Source organism: Corvus brachyrhynchos, unplaced genomic scaffold (assembly GCF_000691975.1).
Source record: "Corvus brachyrhynchos isolate BGI_N302 unplaced genomic scaffold, ASM69197v1 scaffold200, whole genome shotgun sequence".
NCBI lineage: Eukaryota > Metazoa > Chordata > Aves > Passeriformes > Corvidae > Corvus > Corvus brachyrhynchos.
The window spans coordinates 3,678,098-3,702,737 of record NW_008236184.1 but is presented as its reverse complement, the minus strand read 5'-3'; the positions used below and the strand labels follow the sequence as shown (position 1 = coordinate 3,702,737).

General features: G+C 36.5%; 1 protein-coding gene across 5 annotated transcripts in view; it reads left to right on the top strand.

The window, feature by feature from the left end:
* TCF12 (transcription factor 12) overlaps window positions 1-24,640 on the top strand; it is a 160,211-nt gene that overhangs the window by 77,137 nt on the left and 58,434 nt on the right. For all 5 annotated transcript variants that reach the window (XM_017737976.1, XM_017737970.1, XM_017737950.1 and 2 more), the window contains exon 6: window positions 13,012-13,076. In XM_017737976.1, coding sequence (XP_017593465.1) covers window positions 13,012-13,076 — 65 coding nt within the window. The remainder of the gene's footprint in view (window positions 1-13,011; window positions 13,077-24,640) is intronic.

Genomic DNA, 24,640 nt, shown 5'->3' with positions numbered 1-24,640 from the left:
CTGCGAGCCGCCACCATGTTTCTGCCCTTCGAGAAGGTGGATGTGTTACTACTGTATTTATGGCAAAACCAGAAATTCATTTCTACCTTAAATAGCACTTCTGTTAAGTTGCAAACTGGTTATTATTGACTTAGTACTTTTTCAATATTTCCAGTAATTTTGACGGAATTTCTTGAGAACTACAGTAAGAGCAGGCTGGGATGATGTGTCTTCCTTTGTCAGATTTCTCTGTGATCTGCCTGCAGTCAGTCCCCCATCAGTCTCCTAAGTGTGTAGTTCGTATGAGCAGTCCCTGCTGAATTTAGTCCATTTCTATACCTGGAAGTAGATATGTGCTTAGTTGCTTTACTGTTTTCATGCCTAAACTTACTTCTAATAAATGTGGAGTATTGATTAGGTCCTGTTTTCAATGGGACCTTCAGAATCAAAGCAATGGGATTAAGTCTCAGTGTTTGTTTAGCAGTAGTATGGTGACCAGTGTGAAAAGGGGAATGACCATATACTTAAACTGAATCTCAAACAGATGAAAAGTTAACTAATATGGGGCAGGATTAAACTATTAGCAAGTTGAAGTCTTGCATCTTGCCCTAAAACAGAAGACTGTCTCTTATAATATCTTTGTTCTAAAGAGACATGCATGCTTTAATGCTCCTTTTGGGGAGGGAAGCAGTTCTGAAAGCTCAGTGCCATTCCTTGTCTCTGGACTGCCATGTGACTTTCTCCATTTGCCAGTTTTAAAATGGTCCCTGTAATTTTTCTTCAACAGCTTACTTGAAGCAAGTGAGTTGGAATTATATCAAGGAGCAAAGTTTAAAATTCTTTGGCCAAAAATTTCTTTTTAACTATGGGGGCAGATGCTACTGTTACCGAAGCCGTGTTTCTGATTATGTACTTTGTTCGGTAATTTGGAAGACTTAGCATTAGTATCATTACTTACAGAATTGAATAACTTTTCATTTCAAGACAGAACAGCAGCAGGATTTGAAATGTTTGAGTTTGGCAAGAAAGGGCTTGTCTGTAAAACAATGAAATTGCGTTGGGGAAATACAGTGCCTCTGTTCAGCTGGGGCAGGCTGAGGTACACTGCGAGCTGTTGTGAGCTGCAGCTGCATTTACCATCAAACACTGAGCTGGTGCCGATGAATGTTTTGTTTTTAGTGTCATGGAAACTGTGAGCCAAAGAATGGATATTCTATTCATCTGGGAAAATAGCAGTTCGCTGCATAAAACATCAGTTGCTTCCAAAGCAGTTCTTAAAATAGACTTTGTGAATATAACCCTAGAAGTAAAAGTGCAGCAATTTAAATGACCTCGGTACTACTTTGTTTTTTTAAAATTAGAATATATGTGTGAATTAAATAAACATAGAAGTAGTGAAATTTCAAGATACAACTGTGGCATAGAACTCCTACAGTGATTCCATGTTTTACTTTACTATGCAACTTTTAATTTAAAAAATGGAGAAACCCAGACATTTCAATATCAGTCTTAATAATTTCTGTGATTCTTCTTCAAATGGCGTGCTCGAAGAAGGATAGTTTTGGTCATCATTTAGTATCATTTACTGTTTTGTACAGCATAGTACAAATCAAACTCATTGCAGAGATCGGATATCCAAGAGAGTGCTCTCATGGGCAAAGAAGAAAAGAGGTATGGAACGGTGTTGTGTGGGTTTTTAAATGCATGAGCATTTTTGCAGAGCCAGTATGTAGTGAATAATTAAGGGACTTAATTCAGTTGAATTGGAAAGCTTAAATTTGTTGCACTAAATTTTGATGTTGAGGGAAGAGTAAATGTGAGAGGCAAGGAGAAACCAATACAGAAAAATAGATATACAAAGTCATTGCAAAAGGAAGCTGAAGAAATTGGAATTAGTTTGACCTGATGGAAGTTGGGGGGAGAATTGCCAGCTGCAGGATTTCAGAATCCTGGATTCTGGAATAGATGTGATACTAGTTAAAAGAAAGGAACTTTTGCATGCAGTGAAGGCAGTGGGATTCTTTCTGTTTATTGCTCTCTAGCTTAAGGTTGGTTGGTTGGTGTTTGTGGGCTGGTGAGGTTTTGTTTTAATTGGGGGTTTGGAAATTAGATGCAATATTTTTGATCTGGTGTAAGGCGTGCTGAGCAGAGGTGGATGGTCACTGCCCTGGCCATGCTGTCTCGTGTAGCTGCCCCTTCAGACCACCAGTCCTTCTCCACACAGCTGGATCCCAACCTGCACTGGTGCAAGGGGCTGCTCCATGCCAGGTGCAGAGCTTTACATTTGTTATGGCTGAATTTTATGAGGTTCCTGTTGGCCCAATCCTCTAGATTGTTTCTATTCCTCTGAATGGTAGTCCTGCCTTCAAGTATACCAGCTGCACCTCTGAAACTGGGGTCTGTGCAAATTCTTTTAGGGTGTGCTCTGTGTTTTCCTCCAGGCTGATAAAGACAATAAGCAAGTAAGGTTCCATATACACTGTATAGTTGGTAATAACAGAATTATAGATGAAGGGAGAGTGATAAAAACATACATTTAAGTTGAAAAATCTGCATGAGAAGTAAAATAGGTGCTTCAGAATCTGAGACTTAGATGAGTTACTCAGTACAGGATCAAGAAAAGTGTTTTCTAAGTGTTTATGACTGTTTGATATCAAGAACTAATGTGTAGTTGAAAGCTTACAGCAGAGATAACAGCTAGGTATGAAATGGGAAATGTCTTTGAAATTAATCCTTGTTTCTGTATTAAAGGCTTCCACAACAATATGGGAACTCCACACTACCTGTTCTGTAGTCTGGGGAGTTGAAGTACAAGCAGGAAAAATAGATAAAAAGATACAAAACCCATGTGGTTTTACTTTCACTCATTAATACTGTTTAGGCTTAGAAGGATGATTTTCAGTCTGCAATACTTTCAGGTACCATAACCACATACCCTTAACACCAAGGTGGACATTTGGCCTTTTCTAGTGAACACCTCAGAAGGTTCCCTGTGGGATTTTCCAAGGCCAGTAGGCCTTTTACAGAGCTCTGAGGTAAGCCAACAGGAAAGGTTAGGATAATGGAGGAACATGGAAAGTTTTTATAGCTGCCACCCTCCTCCTGAAGGGTAAATCCAGGTCCTGGCTGCAGGGCCATGTCTCAGTCCCACAGACATCCTTCTGTGCTTGGCTGAGTAAGAGGCAGTTTGCTTCCTTAAGTACAGTTCACAGCACTCCACCGACCTGTCTTCATTTGTTTCAATCTGCCAACAAGCTCTGAATTTCCAGTAATGAATTGGAGATTTAGACTGACAAGCTGATGCTTTAAAAAAAAAAAAAAAAAAAAGACTAAATTTAGGGGCAAGGTTTGAGTCATGTTGATGTTTTCAGTTGCATTTAAAACATTGTCTGGTGCCTAGCTTTTACGCTCTCTGTGCATTATTATTTTAATAGAGTAATAAGGTTATTCCTTTAAATTATTCTTTTAAAATGTATCCTTTTATTGTCAAACAGTTTATCAATGCACATAGCTTACAAGAATCAGGTACATCGATACTGTACTGTGCCAGCTTACAGTGGAAAAAACACACCTTTCCCACAAATTCAGGCTGAAGGGCATTACCATTAGCCTATTAATCCTTTATTAATAAAATTCCATTTTGGTGATGTCAGTAGTTACGATTTGCTATCAGAGCAATAAATTATTTGTGTAATCATATTTGCTTCTTTTAAATATTTTACAAAATGAACTTTCTTCTGGAGATTTTGCACTTTGAGTATTCTAAGACTTAGTAAAAACCAGTCTTAATATCTGAGAAAACCTCCTAGTTTATATATATTTGAAAAAAAATATTTTTAATCCTTACCTCAACCTGCTGATACAGACGTGCAGAGTGTTAGTAATTGCTTTTACATTCTCCTTGCTGTTGATATAGAAAGTATTTCATCATTCTTATTCATATGACCATTTCCATAAAATAATTACCAATATTGCAGTGAGTGTTCTTTTTGTTCTTAACATGCTGAAGAAAAGTGTTTCCCTTATCTGCTTTAGGTCATTTAAAGCCTCTGGAAAGCATGTGTAGCCAAGCAGAGAGGTAGTATTCATTGATATATGAGGTTTTATTCTTTAGTTCATTGAGCAGCTCCCCATGTTCCATGGTGTTTTTAAACCTGAGACTTATAATCACCTTGACTATGTCTGGACCTGGGTTATTACTCTTAATGTTTCTTCAGTTGCGTTCCCACACCTGTTATTATCTCTTATAAATACTGTGACTTAAAAATCCAGTATTCATCCTTGAGGTGCCTTGGCAGTAAGGTACTGGTGTTTTCGTGAATACACGGAGATGTGAGGTGCCTACAGATGAGGGATGGTTTAGAGAGTTCTGTATTTTTTCGGTGGTTTTTGGTAGACAGTTAAAAGTTCATTCTGTGTGTAGCTCCAATAGCAGTTTACATTTCTGCAGACAGTGATGTTCTCTTGTGCAGTTATTGTCAGTGGTTCAGGGCTTGGGAAGATTGCTTTCAATTTTTGAACAGTCTAAAGTTCCGTACTGTAAATACTGTTTTTCTACTAAAATAAGAACACCTATTTTAAGCTCTAAGCATTTTAAGTATTTTGCATTAATCTAGACTATCTAATTATTCTTTATGGGGTTTCTGTTTCACGTTCTTTTGGCTCGATGTGCCTTCATATAATGCATGTGAATAGTCAGGAGTTTCCAGCCCCCAAACAGGAGATGGCTCCTTTCAGGCACTGTCTCCTGAGGATTTCCCCTCCTATTTTAACAGGTAACTTGATTATTCTGTGGTGCCTGTGGGAATTGTTTCTAGAAGAAGTAATACTCAGAAAGCACTTAACATGTTGTTTTGTCTTCTAAAATGTGTTTTAGCATCTCATGTGTGTTTGGGGTTTGGTTTTCTATGTTGTTTTTCTGTGTTGTTTGGTTCTTTGGGTGGTTTGGCGGGGTGTGGGTTTTTTTTCTGTTGGTGGTTGTTGGTTTTGTTTCTTCAGGCTAACTGAAGAACTAGATACTGCTAGTTTGGAGCCCACAGTTTGGGAATTCCTGTTTTACAAACCTCTGTGCAATTGAGATGGCTGTGAAGGGTGAAGTTAGAAAAAGTTATGCAAGTCATTCAAATAAGAACAGTCAAAGGTGTTGTACAATGAAGGACTATTGTATACATTTGCCTTATGGAAGATGGTTATAAATGTTTGTTGTGTTTGTGCCTGTGTTTATACAGAAAATGGGCAAGGGGGGAATCTTTCTTTGTTGACAAGCTGACTTTTCACATTTAATGAGAATTAATAGATCTTGGATAGTGAGAGAAGCCATAGATATCTGCAGAATTTATTTTTTTTTGTGTGTGTGTACATATATATATATATATCTATATATCTGAAGTAATCTAGTAATTTGTAGTAAGTAGTGTCACCAAAATAATCTTTTAATTGGAGACAGGTGTAGCAGTTTGTTGTAAAGTGTGGATTCTCTATTCATTTCCAATTAAAAAATCCTCTTGACTTTAGACTTAAGAATGTAATTGATGTTCAAAGTAATTTTTGTGCTTAGATCTGGGACAAATTCCACACCAGGAGAGCAAGGGATGCTTTTCATGTTAACTATAAGTAGCAACTTTGTTAGTTACTTGAGAATTTTAACCGAATCCCTTGGGGATGAGGTGGGGGAAGATGGCAAAAGGAGAAATATTTTAATAGACAAAGTGAAGACACTTGGATACTCTAGAAAAACATGAGATGGATAGGTGAGGTAAGTAAATGTATATGACAAATGCCACCAGTGTGGAATGTTTGTGTGTTCATATGCAAATTCACTTTGCTTATTGTTTTCTGCATATTCAATATCCCCGATTTCCCTCATTTTTGGTATATTTTTAATCTGTTTCTCACTGGATGTTCTCGCTATGTGTAACACATATTAATGGGTTCATAGAGTGTTAACATTATTTATGGTAAGGTTAGCCTGGGGTAGACATACTAGTGGAGAATTTGAAACTACATAAAACAGCTATTCAGGAACTCTTTGGATCTCAGATACTTGCCCACATATGCTTGGGGGAGGAAGAGAAGAAAGTTCTTTCTTCAGGTTTGTACCCCTCTTCCCTCAGTTACTGCTGTGCATTCTTCCTGCCAGCGACTTCAGTGCCTTTTAGCCTTGCAAACATTTGATTTGTTATTCAGCACAGTGTAAGCCTGCTAAGTGGAGGGACAGGAATAGTACTGAGGAAGGAGCCCTCATGGATCAGCCTCTGTTGGAATAGAAATGTTCTTAGTTTGACAGGAGCATATAAATTATGAGTTCATAGGGTCAATCCAAATATAATGTGGAATTTAGTCCACCTTTACTTCCTGTGTATTTGAAGTACATAAGAACGTTAATAAATTGTTTTTATAGCACAAGATCTGTGCAGTGATCTGCAAACTGACAAAATACTCCATCTTTTCTTAGATGTACTTACAAATCAATGGGATGGATGTGTCAAAGGCATGTCTTTGAGAAGCAGGTCTTTAATACCTCTTCACACACTGACATTATTTTTTAAAAAAAATATTGTGTTAAAGAAGTTGTGAGAAATTCCTTGACTTCTGTGTTTAACGTCTTTATAAATATACTCTGAGATTTATTGCCTGGCTGGTTCAATCAGTAGAATTTTTATAGTGAAAGGCATCTGCAAATGCTGACACAACTGTAAATATAAATATAAAAACTTCTGATATTTAGAGTCTCTGGAAAACAAACTGAATTTTTTTTCCAGATCATCTTGTCCAAATGTCAACAAAAACAATAATTCAATATTTGTTCCTAAATTGCAAAAGTTATAATGGGAGGTTGATTACAGGTAATTCCATCTTCAGAATTTTCACATTTTGGATTATTTGAATGTGAAAAGCACTTCTTGCTCCAAATAAGTAATAGGACTAGCTAACAGAAGTATAATGCTGTCTTCTTACAAATGAGAATTTAAGGCATGGAGAATCCTTGGAGATTCCTGGCAGACCTGAGATTGGATGGTTAAATCCCATAAATCTCATTCAAAATCTTAGACTTTTACTTCTTGACAATCATTAATTTTATAGGATCCCAGTCTTTCAAAATTTTGGCCAAAAAAAGGAGGAGGGAGCAAATCTGTAGTGTTAAAACCAAGTTTTTCTAAAACGTTTACTTCTGCTGTCTTGGAAAATCTTAGAAGGTGTCACAGTATGGGGAAAAATACTCCAACATTTTTTCACTAATTGCAGTCTGTACATATAATTTTTATGATGAGCTATATAGACTGCATTGCTGATAAACACTTGGGCATGGCATTTCCGGGTAAGTATGTTTGTAGTTTTTCTTCTGTTCTGTTACTTTATTACAATTTTTCCAGTAATGTGATTTTATTGTGTATTAATTACTTATTAAACTTAAGGTTAAAAATTTGTCCTACAAGTTTGCAGATATTCCATATTGTGTAGGTTTGACTGCTTTGTTAAAAGGTAAGAGAGCATGGATGAATTTGCAAGACTTAGAGGGATATTGATTGGGGAAGCTGCTTGCAGTCAGAAGACTGAGCTAAGATGGAGCATGTGATGAGATAAAGGCTAGGTTAGGAAAGTGATTACGACTGGGGACCTGCTAATCACTGACCTCTGTAGGGATCCTGTAGTTTATCACTAATCTCACTTGCACTTGGCATTTTCCTGTGTTGCTGCTTCATTGTTCATAGCTGAGTGAGTAATTTGGCTTGGGATGAACAGGAGGAGGGTGCTGCAAGTCCAGCAGCTGCACTTGTTGGCACTGGGTTGTTAAACATCCTTAGTGCAGCCAGCAGCATGCTTGGCACACATCAGCCAATAATACTTAAACATTGTCATGAAGAGAATAGGAGGTCATTTGTTTTAAGCCATTTCTTCAAATTGTGTTGCTCCAGATCTGTTTCATTTCCCGGAGTTCTGGTCTCAAATATCATAAGGAAAAATGTACGTTGTATTTTGATAAGTATTCACAATATATACATGTGTGCATTACAGATCTTTTAAATGCTAGAGAGAAGATACTAAAACTGTTACAGCCTCTATTAATGAGTAGGCTATATAGCAGTAGAAAAGGAAGAAATTATTCCTCTGCTGCTGTGGGAAATGTATGGATATATAGTAAAAATTTTTATGGCTGCATGTGTCAGTCTTGCCTCAATGAAGGCAACACAACAAGTCCTAGGAGCAGGGATGGACTTGTGTTTTAATCAAACAATTTTTTTTTCCACTGTACTGAATAATTGCTGAATAAGAAATTTTTAATGCCAACAAAATTTAAAAAAATAAAGAGCAGACCTGCAATAATCTTATTCTATGAACTTTGTGTACTTTCTACTTCATGGTAATTTGGAAAGCAATATTGATTAGTAGAAAAATGTCTTTGTTGAAGGTTTTTCTTGTATCTTTTGTATGTGCCTGTCAGTGTAGCTTGTGAAGCTTGTTCCTTGATACATTGGATCTGCATATGAAAAATTATTTGAATGTATTCATTCTGTGGGTAACAGACACATACTTTGCTGGATGTGGAGGGGGAGAAAGCAGTATAAAAATTCATTTCTAGATGAATTACCAACACTATTTTAATAGCTTGAAAAGAAAAATAAATTCTCGAAGTTGTCAACAATGTTTTGTTATAAACTGACTTTTGGGTAGGCTATCTGTAGGGACCAGTTCAAAGTGTTATATCAGTGATGAAATGATGTTTAGAAACTGTAAAAACAAGCTTCAGTATTCACTTGGATTCTCTGTACAAGTAGGGCAGACATATTTCATGTCTGACAAACAGAGCAGCTGCCAGCTGTGGTCACTATAGCATTCATACTGAATGATAAACATTGCTTCATTAAAAGATGTTGTTGCTTTCCATATTGCCAACCAAACAAATTCTTAGCAATGCACAGAAAGATCTTCAGTCTGTAAAGGGTTAATTCTGTGGGAATTGAAATAATTTTTTGAGAGTTCTGTCATCTTCTCATAAGCCAAGCATTATCTAGCAGTGGGAAAAGGCTGTTTTATACTGGCAGGCATTTATAGCACATTCACTGAAGTAGTCCTCAGCTGAGTTAATGTAGTGCTGTTTTCAGCTCACTATCACTTTGCATCTTGCTGTTTCAGTTCGTTCTGTGTTAAGAGTATTTAGGCTGCACAGCTGTTACACATGTAGATGTATTGTGGAAGACAATTCCTCATGTGGTATTCAAAGGCTATATTAAGTTGTGAGCATATCACATTTAGACAAGTGATTGCAAGAGAAAAAAATTATTTACTAAATGCCTATTAATGTTTGAATTGATAGAGAATGTGTCAAGGTTTTAAATTTACACTGTTGGGAAATATTTGTGGTTCCAAATGCCTAGTGGGATTTTCTTGGTTGGGTTTCTTTTAATTCCATAGTCCCTGAACTTTGAGCCTGTTAGGTGGTGACTCGGTCCTTGAAGTTTTTCCTGATAAAAACACATGAAAATTCAAAAAAACCCCAAAAGCCCAATAAAGCACATTAATTCCAAGTTATTAAAATATTCAAATCCCTTGTGAATTGACCTGTGCAGATGTAAATTTTTTGTATATAACCATCTCAATTGTTTTTAAATGTCTCTTGCTTTATTCCAAATCTGCTTGGAATGCACAACTCTGGTATGTAGAGCCACTAGTACATAAACTGAAGAAAAGTTTACCATGATGCTTCTTTGTAAGCAAGACATAGATTTTTATTCTAAAATGACAGCATCTAACTTTTTTGTTGTGTGAAAATAAAATCAGATCTGAAGAGGAAATAAACTTCATCTGGGCATCTGCTTTACCTTCCCAGCTGATATGTCTGCACACTTTCTTACATCCATGTCTACACAAACCTGTGCAAATGAAAGTGTTCGATGAGGATTTTGTAATTAAGTGGTTTTTGCAGACTCCTCTCCTTCTTCTAATTAATGTCGGGTGCCATAGTGAATTTCCTTATGTCCCCAAAATGCCGACCATTAGTGTTTCTGAATTTCCAGCTGTAATGCAAAAGAGACTACTGCTATCTGTGTAGTGAGCACTGACTGGGACAAGACCTGAGAGAGGGTGAAAAAGACCCAACTGCAAGTCTTCTGGGGTAAACCTGCAAGTCATTTCAGGGTCTGCTTTGGCTCTCAGTCTCACTGTATTTTTAAAGTTTGCATTCTCATAAGCACTGGCACTCCAGTAGGTTTGGGTTTTATTGTAACCTCTACATTTTTATGCTCTTCTGTCAATCTGTAGAGAGTATGAGTAAATAAGAAAGGTATTTCATAAGCTAAAAACCAACAAAGGGACTCTCCTTTGATATATTTGGCCATGTGTATGAACTTTACTGGATGCTAGAGGCTGCCCATGCATTGATCAGAGAGTGTGTATGGGACCTACCTTCTTGTAAACCAACAAGAATGTTACCCACCTTTCAAGTACTTGTGAAGTATTGCTAAGTATTTTCTCTTTCTATTGAGAAATAAACATTACCTGTGACATTAGCTTACAAAGGTTTAAATAGTGAGATTAGCATTTTGCCTAGACTGGAGCAGCTGAAGTGTGTTGAAATGACAACAGGCAATTTGAAATCTGTACTGTCACCTTTTCCATTGTGTTGGTAGTGAAGTGCTATGGCCAGACAGCATGATGCTGGGCAACCTTGATCTTTTCTCACTGAAGCTTCAGGGGCTTCAGTGAACTCCTGTAATGTGCTCTAATGGTGCCCAGGATTGCTCACCTCTGTCCCATCCTTGTGCTGTGCTAACGTGGCGATGAAGTTGCTGACATTGTTCCAGTCCCACATGAGGGACCACAGGGTGCAGTTCCATAGTTTGAGAGACAGCCAGGAGCAGGGCTTGAGTGTGGGCTCGATGTGTGTTGCTGTAGTGTGTGCCTGTTAATTTTTGGTGTTTAAAAAATGTGTACCTTTAACATTGTGGCACTACTGCAAGTTTGAGAGTCCTGTCTAAGTGCTTGCACTGGGAATGTGTTTGGGACACTATCTGTGAAAGGCATCCTCTCATAGTTGATCCTAGGTTGTTTTCCAAACCCTTCATTGAAAAGCTGAGGCATTTGAACACAGGTTAAATGTTAATTTGCTCCAACAAATTTTTGAGAAATATTTAGGCACTACAGCATCAGAAAGCCTTGACTTTTCCTGGTCACTTCTCAGAACCAAATTTACCATGGATTGGGCTGTTCCAGTAAGCTTTTCTCCTTTAATATGAATCTGCCATACTTTAAAAAAATATAACATTTAAATAACTTGATTTTATGCATTCTTATCTAACAATTTCTTGCTTGCTACACAAACCATAATTTACATCATAATTTTTCGAGCCTGTGTAATTGACTCTTGTACAAATATTTGTTTTAAAGCCTGCCTGGAATACTGCATACTTCAGTCAAAGTTGTTTATCATGTGATATGAGATTCTCATTTTCTGGAAAGAAAATGCTGAGTCTGGTTTAATATGAACAGCATGATTCATCCTACTACTTATAATTTTGCATGCTAGGTATTTTATTTGCTTGGTGCTTGATAGTTGTTAGAGGCAAATTGCTTCGGCAGAAAAATGTAAAATTTTTCCTCCCTTTGTTACAGCAGAGCTGCCATTTTTCAAGCAAACTATTGTTGACCATACCAGTGCTAGTTATCAAGATTACAATCTTGCAGAGATGTGGTTCCAAGAGATTCAGACTTGTTTTTCCTCCCTGCTTACACAAGATGCACTTTTAAAATGACCAAAAAGCATACTTTATATTCTCCTCTTATGAAATTATATTTAGGGATTTTTGGTAGTAAGAGAGAAAAATCAGAAAAAGCAAAGGAAGTCCTATTCTTGAAGTGCAATTGCAATATCATGTAGCTATTTATCCCTGAAATGGGAATGTGGAAGAAAGGCTACTTTTTCTCCTTATTAGGACAGGAGAACACACACATTGTTTGCAAAGGGAATGCCTAGTTGGGTGAGATAGCATTCATTTTCAAATGGGTAGATCTGGTTAATTAATGCTTGCTTTTGGATAAGACTCTGAGTAGTGGTACAGGGTTTTACTGAGTCCTAACTGTGTCATAATTAGGGCAGGCACATGCACAGTGTTTTCTGTTATACACTTACTTGATGAATGTCTGATGCTTGGCATTGTTCAGCGGGCTTCTATTCAAGATTTTTTTCAAGGTGTTGATCCTGAGCTCCACTGGAGAACTTGCACACTGAGTTTTAATATACAAATATGCCATTTTGGTGGCATACCTAACAAATACAGCACTAAGTAGTTTTCCTGGAACTGGCAAACCCATTGCTAATGTCTTGTGACCTCAGACAGCAACATCAGAAGGCAGCCACTCTGCATGAGGCACAGTGTTCTGTATGTGCTACCTACAGGCAAAGATTGCATATTTGGCAAAAATAATATATGTTTTGCTGTCTTGCCCAGTTGTCTTGCTTGAGTTTTATACCTGCTTATCATTAAACATTAACATTAACATGTACATTAAACAAAAAGATTTTTAAGGATGTAGGGGTGAGTGTTGAGCTGAATGAATCAGCCGTGGTTTAAGGTTGGCGTGAGTTTTACTGTTCTGAATGAAGTTTTTGTTTGCTTTTCATGTGGTTTTATTTTATTGCTCAGTATATTCATTGTCTAAGATGGATACCAGCTAAGTGTTAGTTTCATGCAGGAAGGAGAAATGTCTCAAAGTGTCTCTACCTTTGCTTGTTGATAATGGAAATGAAAATGGACCTTTGCCTTTTGTATTTAAACATACTGAATAGGAATATTTTATAGTATCTGACTGGTTACAAAAGGAATTTTATTAGGTAAATATGTAATCTATTATTGTAGTGTTGTTTGAGTGTGTGAAACACAGATGTATAAAAACCTGATTTTTTTCATGCAACTTGATGTTTGTAAATTTACTATGATGTGAATAGATTTTCTGAATTGCATATATACAGACAATTGATGTGGATGTCTAGGGGAGTTTAAAAATAACCAAATCTTAAATTTCTTTCTTTTGTAGGAAAAACCTCAGACAGAGGTCCATTTCCACTGTATGGTAGAGACACGGGCTTACCAGGCTGTCAAGTAAGTAGAGTCTCTTCATTTTAGAGTGATGATTTCCTTCATGTGATTTCTAATGAGCCAGACTAAGCATACTTTGATCATTGTTTAAAAGTCTGTTTCGAATGTACAGGAAATTTGACTGTTTGAAAAGTATAATTACCACGTGATTACATTCAGTGTCTGTTGATAAAGATTTAAATAACTAATATGTTTGTAATTCTAAGATACTGCTTTATGTTTATTTTCTCAAAGAGGAATCTTTTTTTAATTTTACTGTAGGTTGACTATTTCCTTTGAACTGATATTTTCAGGGGTGTCTTTCTTCTGGAGGATAAAATTTAGCATATGAGTTTGACATCTTGGTTTTTAACTAGTAGCTTGGGAAGTGTGAATGGGCAGCACCATGTGGCAATGCTTCCCCTATTAAGAAAGGATCATTCTCATAGCCTTTACTACTTCTCTGCAATGCAGATGTGGCAAACAAAGACCCATTTGTAGCTGTATGGGTGAGCTTTCAGTAACATTCTCCCAAAAAGCAGTATAGCTCTTTACCTTAAAGTTACGGGCGTCACATTATTGCCAGTCTAGACAGTAAAACATTGTATTAGTGTTGTTACTATTGTTGAAATAACTCTGTATGTACTGTATTTAAATATAATAACTTAAACTTGACATTAGTTTGGAAGCAAATTAATTTCCACAATACTCTTTCATTAAGTTAATGTTTTGTATTGGAAAATGGTTTTATATGAACTTTGCATAAAATTCTATTCTGCTTTGCAGGAACGAGTGTAGTTTCTGTTGTTTGGTTTCTCAGTGAGAAAAATCCTTTTATATCTCTATATATTTAGGATTGTTTCTATCTAGTACCATTTAATATTAATTTTTTACATATAGCTATTTTAAACTTAGAATCTTACACATATTTGTTTCTATTAACATCTCTTTTAGTTCTGTTTATCACTTTGATAAGCTTTCTACTATTTAATCTCCCTCAGTTTCTTTTTCTTTAAAATGTTTAGTATGTGGGGAGAATGTTACTGTAGGTAAATCTATTGGTTTTATATTCAGGATAATAAAAAGTGAACATAGAGTTAACCTTGAATTAAATTTTAATTCCATTAGATTCATGTGATAAATTACAGTTTGTATTTTATTTTGGTCTTTGTCAGGTAAATCTGACAGTGTTTGAATTCATTTAACTTGGAATGTGGTGGGATTTCTGAATCTTTAGAGGTTTTTTTTGGTTTTTGTAAATGGCATGGTAGCGCTTGAAATACAGCTCTCATTGCAGCTCCTGTGTTTGAAATCTGTCATAGAGAAGGTCTAAAGTGATCATGAGAGGTCATTACAATCCAAATGAAGAATTGGCTGCATTGTCCCTTACAGAGGCTTCATGTGCTCAGTTCTCAAAAAAGTCTAGGGATGGAAGAGACTGCATGACCACTCTGGGTCTTGTTTTCCACTACTTGAGTGTAGTTACTCTCAAAAAGTTTCCCTGGTGCCTTATCTAAACATCATCGTAATTAAAGTAGCTAGCTCTTGTCTTACAGACAGTGGACATGGAGAAGAATCTATTCTCTTTTAAGCCTGTAGAGGCTGGAAAAACCATTAGATGATTAAGATGATAAGGAGTCCTTAGAAAAGATAGACATAACTGCAGTTAATTTTTACATGGGTGTGTATAGTGCAGGTATATTTTAGCAGTGGATATGTAACAGGTTCTGTCTCAGACTGAAATATTAGTAGAAAAGCTTATGCTTTGCTCTGAATGTTCTCCAGTAGGTTCACAACCCTAGGGAATTCCAGTGTTTTAAGTGAGGTCAAGTAGCTCACCTAGGGCCTTTAACACTATGGCAAAAAGAAATTTCCTGGATCTTTCAGACAATACTGAACTTTTTCCTGTGTGGTATTTGCCTATTTTCCTAACAAATCTCCAGTCTCAGCTACATATTTCAATCGTAGTGATCTAAAATTTCCCAATACCTTTTTATGGTAATGCTGGCTAGCTTGTTATTCCTCACCCTGTATTTTTCAGTTTACAGGTTCCATGTACAAAAATCTATTTACTTTTTTAACACGTTCCTTCTACCGTCTCTAAATTTGTTAGTGCAATTTTGAATTCCAGGCTTGCACTGCATTTGTAGATCCTTATGGGTTATTTGCTTTGTGAATTTAGTAAATGTAGTCTTCATTTTTCATCCAAGTCACTAATTAAGAGGTGGAATGATGCCCAAAACAGATGCCTGCAAAGTCTCAGTTAATACATTCACCCACTGTTGATCATAAACTCTTAGCTGTTTTTTAATCAGCTTCGCTCTGTATTCAGCATTAGTTTTAGTTGTCCTCAGTTCCTCAGTTCACCTGTGAAATGTGGAATTGGTAAAAGCCTTATTAAAACACCTCTTATGCAATCTGAGAAGGAAATTAATTTTACATACTGTATTCCAGCTGAATCACTATCAATTCTTCATTATCTTCTGAAATTTGTAGTCTATTTCTTCCAATATTCTTCAAAAAAAAATAGGAAATTTAGGTTGTTGAGGAATTATAAGCCACTACTTTTCTTCCTCTCGGAAACCAACCAATGCCATTCTTTTCTAGTCTCTGCTCTGAACCAGGAGTTCAAGGACAGTGGCTAAGGTTTCTGAAATGGTAAAATGGCAAGAGCCAGTCAGTCTCCTGAGTGTGTTATTGGGTACAGGTGAATTGAAAATACCTAACTTCCCCAAATACTCTTGAATCCATCCTTCTTCTACCTCCTTTCCTTATGTTACTTGTGTAAAGGGGATTAATAACCTGGTATGGAAGTGGGAGGAGTTTTAAGTTTTACTTTCTGAACTTACAGAAGGCTGCAATGAAAATTTTCAAAACCACTGTAAACTGCAATGTTTCAGACTCATTCTCACCTTTTACTGAAAATAATCTAAGCAGTGATTTGTAGGGGCTGTTTGCTACCTACAGGCTTTATATTTAGGCTGTAGGAGTTGAAGTGTGATTGATTTTCAGTGTAGCTTAAGAACCTGAGCAATTTAGGTAATGGAATCTGATTCAGCTGTAACATTTAGTCACAAGAATGTAAATATGGCTAATTTGCGAATATTTTATTAGCAGGAAGTGCTTGTTTTCAGGTTTTTGTTCCATCACGTGTTTTAAGCAAGCCAAAAAGGAGAATCCAAAAGTATATAGACTCTAAGTGGATAGGTAAGATGGCAAATTGAGGCTTATGCAGAGCTGATTTAGATGAACGTAAAAAATCTTTACCTGGAGAAAAAATTGACAGCTTTTAGAAGAAATATTAAAAACTCTGTTTTCCTGTCAGAATGAAATGTGATGCTACATGACTTGACACAAAGTCTCTTTTTTGTGTCTTTGAATTGGAGGTAGGGTGGTAGTTTGTGATTTTTGAGGGGACTCCACTATTTCTGTTGGCCATGTAATTGCAGTTTTGGGAAGGGCTTCTTTTCACAAATTATAAATCAGGTAAAGGTTAAATTTTAAGAAAGCTTCATGTAATAAAAAAAGATTTTATTCACATTTGTGTGATTTAGTACTGAAAACAGTAGCTTATGTAAAAGAAAGATTAGACTTCAGATATTGAATTCATGACTCCTATTTCCAGTATCATCAAAAAGGTCCCCAGCTGTCACTGAACATTGGTTTGACAGGTCTGAGCTCAAAGAAAGCCAGGGGTCTGCACTATTTTTAAAGTGAAATTGAGATAAATGTGCAGTACATGTGTAGCTGTTAGACTAATTCTTCTAATTGTTTGTGTGGGTCTTCACAGAAGGTAACTTCATCCCCAGGAGCCCATGAGTGCCCTGGATAATTGGCAGGGGGGATGCTCCTTTGGCCTCACAGTGTCTCTTCTCATGTGCCTGGCACATTCTCTCCCCACTGGCCTCACTAGGCTCAAGATAGTAAATTGTTGGTGACTATTCCCTTAATGTTCTATTTTCATTCTAAACAATCATGCATGAAAAATAGACATGATGGATTTTTTGATGTGTGGTGATAACACATTTATCCTCCCTTCATAATAATTTGAAGGCTACACACTGTCCTGTGTTTGGGAAGGGAGGTAGAATCAAGTGCTGAATGTAATGGATGCTAGGCAGGAATAAAGAGGCATTCACCACTTGTGGTTTAAAGCGTGGCCTTCTTGTAAAGAGTCGTATCTTAATTTACTCCATTTTTCTTACTCATTAATCTCGATGGTCTACATGATGATGGGACACTTCAGAAGTTATAAAACTGTTAGAAAAAACTGCTGCTGATAAAACTGTAGAATACACAAATGCTGGAAGGAGCTACGGATTGAATTTACTAAATACATTTCACTTAGACTATATACAATCCTATATATATAAAATAATGTATAAAATATACACTACTCTATAGTACCTGATATTTATACATACTGCATGAAATATATAGCACTACACTGAGAACATATGGACAATCTATATGATACTGTGTATGCTACCTATGTTTTATTTAGTGGCTGATGGATTTTTAACTCATTTCTGCTGCTATTATTGTATAAGTTTTGTGTGTGTTGGTAATAAATAAGGCAGCTTTTTCTTGGATGAAAAAAAATTCAATAGAAAGCTGGTCCATCAATATTTCCAGTAATATTGCTACCCCATTTTCCCTTCAATAGCCATCAACTCTGCTGTTGCCATGAAGCTAATGTGAGGTGACTCATTTAGCAGCATATTACTGCATCATTGCAACATGATGTAAGGCACATCAGGCTTTATTAAATTAGCCTGAATTTTGCAGTATGACAGTAGCATTTTATGCACATTAACACCATACTTAGTGCTCCTTATGGGAATATACTTCAAGTAAACATATTAAGACATGATTTCAGACAACTTTTCAAAATTTACCAATTTCTCCTTTCTTCACCATTTAACATGGAACTTTAAAGGTTTACATCTTGTTGTCTGCAAATTTAGCTATTTATTAAAGAATAAAATGGTGGCATGTTAAGACTGTATCTGTTAGCTGTAACATCCTTAATGGGCTCAAAAGTTTGTTTTATTTTTGTGCAAAAAAATTTGTTTCTTAGCAAACACTACAAGAACTTTTGAAATAAACTCGAAAAATGCCTTTAGCACCAATTTCTTGGGCAATTTAACAGATGATCACTTCAGCAAAAGAAATGTCTGCAAGTGTGTGTTACTTTGTCTTTGCATAGTCAGTAATTTGCCTCTTAAAAATTTAAAGAGACTTTAAAGCAGCTTGAGCAGAATTCAAACCTAAAGAACAATTCTGCAATGTCGGGGCAAGTACTATCTCAGAGCTCACTCTCTAACAGCTACGGAAGTATAAGGGTACAACTCCAGAAATTTGAGCTGTCTAGGGAGAACATAAAAGCCCGTTCATATTGTGCATAGGCAAAAATGGCAACTTTTTTGTATTACTGTCAGGGTGGTGAGGATTAAGCAAGCAAAAGTTAAAGACATAGATGCCAGTTTAATGCATAGAGAAAAATTAATAGAAGAAAATAGCACCAACTTAAACGTAGTTTTAATATGTTCCTAAACTATGTAATTGTAAGATGTGTATTTGGTGTAATGGAGAAGAGTAACTGATTTTAATGTTTTTAGTAAAGCATCAGGTAACATTAAACAGCTGTAAGAATAAGCATACAGACAAAAATGTGAATGGTAGGAGATAAGAATGTGTAAAATGTATGTGGGAAGCAAAAATGAGATTTACTGACGAAAATGGAAAAGTAGTGAAGAATATGAAAAATGTAATTGGAAATGCAAGTTTCGTGAGAACAAAAAATTCGGAAGTGACAACAGTGAAAGAAATGAGTGATTATGAATAGTAGGGTAGAGTAGGGTTTTAGTGGCTTCTGACAGCTGAGGGGTTACTTAAAATGCAAGAGTTAGACTAGAAAAATATATTTGTAGCACATTGAATTTCCAAGGTGGTTGTTCTTCAGATGGGTACAGAGGCACCCAGATAAATCATCCTTAGGCTGCAGGTGTAGCCCCGAGGATCAGCATGGCAGCCTGACACTGCAGTTGCTCCTAGGATGCTTTGCCAGGGTTTCTGCTAACCAGTGTCTATTAAACAAGAAAGCTCTTCTTCCTCACTCCTAGTGTATGTTTGAGGACGCTTTAGATGGATCTTTCCAATGAGGCAGAAGATTACATCATTTTCTGGACCTTTCTGATGAGTGAGACCTTAGAAAGACTACAAGCAGTGGCACCAGTTGCTTTTCTTCCTTCCTCACAGTTTTAGAAACAGTATAGAGAACGTGATGTCTCCTTAAATCCAAGTAATACTGAGTTATAAGTATAAAAAATATTAAGGCTTGTACATGTGTGGGGTTTTTAATACCAATATAACTTTAAAGCTGAAAAACTGATTTTATTTTGTAAATTTTCTCTTTTTAATCTCTCCTTCTCTGACACTTTTGATATCAGGTGTCTCCCTGAAGCAGATTTTTACAGCTGAGCTATCAATCTCTAAGAAATGCAGCTGCTGAAGGAAAGGCTGACACAATGTTAACTGAAGCAGTGACTCTGGATTCTGCCAGCTGATACCATCTTAAAAGATTGGGATTGGGGAGAGGGATATATAGTTTTAGGGCAGATGGAATGCCTGAACTTTAGTTTATTTTGCTTCATTTTACTTCTCGAATAGAATCAAGCAATATTAACTTTCTGTTCACCATGATTTATTAGAAGTGAATTACTTATTGTGCTATTGGGAAAATATCTCCTGTCACTCAGCAGATAAGGAGTCTGCAGAACCTTTTTAGAAAGTAAAAATGTATGGGGCACAGGCTAGATTTCTTTTTCCAGTGCTGGAGGTGACCACCTGAAGTTAATCAGGGAAGACATTCCCCCTGGAATGAAGTGGGTAGCAGGTGTTAGGAATTTGTTGTAGTTGGAGGAGGGATGCTATTTTTAAAGGGTGAGCAGTTCCGTAAGGAATAATTTTCAATGCCTTACCAGGCAAACAGTTTCTTGTCTTTGCCCTTCTCTTTCTCACACTATTTAGGGTTGTCAAATTTTCTTGCCACCTTTATTTTTTGCTTGTGTTTGATTGTATTTAAGGTTATGAATATTCTGTAAATTAATATATATACACACTATCTTGCATGTTGCTACATAAGGAAGTAAAAATAATGTTATAGCACAGAGTGCAGATAAAACTTCTTTGGTGAATTACTATTTGCATCCAGCTAAACTGACTGCCTCAGAGCTGGGTGCTTCTCAGTTACAAATTTATGGTATTAGTGGAGGATGGGGAAAATATTAGCTCAGCTCTGTACTCCTAGTCATGCCTGTTTATCTGAATGAGCTGGATTGCCCTTTGGATTTTCTTTGAAGTATGTATTCCTTTTGTCTGTAATTGCTCTAGTATGTTAAGCCCCCATTTACTTTTCTTTTTTAATTAATAGGTAGGTAAAGTCCCTTCCCAGACTTCACATCTGCACAAATAACTGGTGTCAAGAGTAGAGGCCCTGAGTAGGATTGGGATGGGGGAGTTGAGTGATGTAGGTAACCTCTTACTGAGCAGTGCTTCCTGGGATGGGTGGGAGAGACTAGAGCTTGGGCAGTCACTCAGTGGTGGAAGGAAGCACAGGATTTCTCATTTACCTTCCTCCTTCATGGAACTAAACCATCCAGCTTGTATTGGTTTCAGCTGTGTTGTGGAGTGCTTTTCGAGACACTGGTGCTCCTGATGGTACAGGTTTCCAAAAAGCAGGGAGAGAAGCATAACATTTATTCAGGAGAGAGGACTGTAGCCTAAGATATTTCCTTGCCATTTCCTAGCACCCTAGTATTGAACTGAGCTCTCCCTTGATCACATGTGAAAACATATGACTTCTCCATGTTAAGTCCTAACAACTAACTGGTTGCTTTATTAATGTACCCTCATCATGTTAATAATTTTCTGACTTGGTGCTTAGAGCAAGAGAGATTTTTTTTCTCTTAGTTGTGTGGGAGAGGAGATGTACAGCTTCCATACTGTATGCATGAGATGATCTACTAATGTTCTGAAATATTTTTAAATAATTTTGCTGAAGATGCAGAGGGAGGAACAGATGCATAGTTTGAGCTTTATACTATCCTTTATAGTCTGGCTTCTGTAAATAAGACTCAGCATAACATCTTTTATTTAAATATTGACTCCTCATGCTAATATCTTGTAATCATAAAGGAAAGCAAGGAGGCTGGTACCATAAAAATTAAAAAAATAAATGAATAACCACTCAGCAGCTTCTCTTGTAGAATTTTGGAGTTCTCCAGAAAGTGGCTTTTGTATAATCATAGTAAGGAAGCTGTTCAAATTACTGTTTTCATAATGTAGTGAAAAGATTCAAAGGCAAAGGGAGGGGTGCCTGACCTGTAATCACAATGCTTAGTAATGCCTTCCTAGAATTCAGTCAGCAACGCAAAAATACCTTGCCCGGGGGGATGAACGAAGACAAGCTGAGCCAGCATAACCTCCGGGATTGGACACCAACATCAGCAGGGTGCTGCTTTAGAAGCGTAAAACTGAATTTGTAGTCTTGCCAATATGCAGCATCAGCGCAAGAAAGCCAATATTGCAAAGGAGAAGGAAGGGACCCTTCAAAATATTTGTATTAATCAGGGGCTTTAAAGACATTTAGATGCAAAAAGAATACAAAATGATTCCTTCCCTTTGCATTTAATCTTTGCTTTCCTCACTGCGTAATTCTGAATAAACTCCTTTCTTCTCTCTCTTCTGTCTCTGTGCTCAGTCCCAGTATATTTACACATGAACAGAATTTGCCATGGTAGCAGCCTCTGCTTAGGTACACACATGAATAAGCAGCTCATGGTGATCTGGAAAAGCATTGGCATAAAAAGAGAATATATTGATAACTTGATCTTCATTGGTGTAAACATTAATTGGAAAGACAGTAAGGCTAAATGTTATTTTGTTTACGATGTTGCATCGCTTTGGTATTTAGTACCCTAGGTAGCTGGTTTTTAATCCAGTGAGCTAGATTAGCCTGATTACACTAGCAGGATGCAGTTGATGGATGACTGTCATTATCTTCTCAAACCTGCATGATACTTTAGGTATAGGAGATGATAATTAAATTTTCAAGAGACTACATTGAGATTATAAGACCTAAGTATTTTTTAAAAATGAGGGATATGTTTGCAATTATCAACATGTTGTTAGAGGATCCTCTCCTGAGATGTTTTATTAGCAACCCCTGATTTCCTTTAAATTGATCAAGAAAAAAAAGCTCAAGTTATCATATAACACTTTAGATGTTGTTTTGGTTTTCTAATTCTGATATTTTCCTCCACCTGAAACAGACCAAAAATGTATCTGATCAAATCTATTGGTAATGGCTTGAAGATGTACAGGTTACCACAATATATTTAATGAAACCTTGTTTGAGACAAAACACTAGAGAGGATCATAATTAATGCCTCATTTTCTGCCAGTTGCTATTGATTACTCATTCAGAGTCCCTTTGTTCTCAAAATGGTAACACTGTATTTCACATTACTATTTGATGATATTCTCAGGATGAGATTCTTTAACAACATGCTGATAATTGCAAACATATTTCTAAAATTTAAATTTAAAATGAATTTACATCATATGTCAGTGTTTTTCCCAAATTCAGCTCCTATTTTGGAGTGCATATTCATTACAGTTTCCAAAGACTGGAGACTTGAGTAAAGTGAAATTCAACACTTTATATCTTAGTTATATTTTTGTCTTAAACTGCGTGATGTTGAACTTGAGTGAATGGTCTTTTTACAGCTCTAACCTCTCTACCATACTAGGATTTCAGAGCAATTATTTGTTAATGTTTTAGTGTTGTGCTGGGTGTTCCTTTGGAAACACCATAACAAAATATACAACTTTGCTGAGGGATTTTGCAAGTTTACTAGAGTTTGGCTTTTCTTTTTTGTTATGTTCTTTTAACCCAGCTTATGCAAATTTTTCAGGTTTATCTATAAGGCAAGACATGCCATACTGAGACACATTATATCCATGCTCTAAGTCAACCAAAGAGCTCATTGAGTAAAAACGACATGCACATGAAACTTGTGCTCTACCCAGGACAACATTTCGAGTTTACAGTAAGGCATGGAATGCACTTGCCATCTGCTCTGTGTAATTCTGAGAAATAGAGAGATGCCAAGTGAGTTTGTCAGCGACTGTGGCGGGATAATGGAGGGATTTGGTTGAGATGAGTGGTGTTGCATTACATTATTTTGTAAAAGTAAAAAAGTATCCAAGCTCCCAATTTTTAACTAAACACTCAAGTACTTATTTTTACCTCTAGACAGTTTTCCTGCTTTAAGTAGGTACAGCCTGACTACTAGGACTGAAAGCATAAACTTTATGAAAAGGAAGCTAATGCAAAAAAATAGAAAAAATAAAATCTAGTTGAATCTAGTTGACTGTTGGGGAGGTTTTCAAGATCTAAGTTTGCGGTTGGTGAGTTGCAGCTCTCATTTCACTGCCAAAGCAGCCTGCCTTATTATGCCAGCATAATGGGCCTGTCATAATCAGTTGCATATAATAGGCTAATGCTTTTATTCTCAACCATATTCTTCTTTTGATAGAAAATAATGAATAATGTAAAGGCACACAGTTGTATTTGGATCAAACTATTGCACAGTTTGGCTATGGTTACACTGGGAAAATTTGAGTTCTTAAAAGTGTTTGCCAATGTTTGTGTTTAAGAAAAGAATGTGAACAAGATTTCGACCAAGAAGCACAAGGCTACCTGCCTATAACAAATGCATTTTTGAATAGGTAAAACTTTATATAGGCAATGTATAGAGTCTATTTGTTAAAACTGCTTGTGTACTTTTCAGGACAGCTTGGCTTTTCTGTCTGCACAGAGCCTAAATTCTAGAGAGCTGCAAGGAATATTACGTAAGGACATCTGTAGGCCTTTACTTGTCCGCTTTCTTTTTTATATCAAAGTAAAATCAAAGAATTATTTACCAACATATTAGAATTCTGCTGGCTGGTGTCCTAGAAGTTCACTGAAGGCAGAGCAGTGTTTTGGCATCAAATGGTATCTAAAGAGTCACAGAGTTGGGGTGGGGAGAAGAAAACTTTGGAATTAGTCAAATTACTTTTTACTTTCATGCTTAAATTCTTTGAAAGAATCAATTTAAGAACCATTTTAAAATAAGTTGACTAAGGAGCTTTCTTTAAAATCTCAGGTATATCATTTTGATATAAGCATATGGTTGATTGGCTTGTTAGTTTGAATGGAAGTTACCTTTGCAGCTGCACTTGTGTGCAAGCAATGCAAAGTTACTTGTTTTCTGTGACAAAAGTGCATAAATCCACCCCCTATATGTAGATATGATTCTTTTTCCCTCACCCTTGCAATTCTTGAATAGATGACTCCCCTGCATTTCATTTTTAAGAGAATACTCTTTAGGATAGTGACCCCTTAAAGCATTTGTCGATATAGTGGCCCTTGTGAAGGACTTTCCTATTTGGGTCAGGCCGTTTCCCCTGAGGCTGTCAAAACTGTTTCTTGGTTTCTCTGAAAGGGATAAATCAGAAAAGTAAAGCAGGCATGTTTA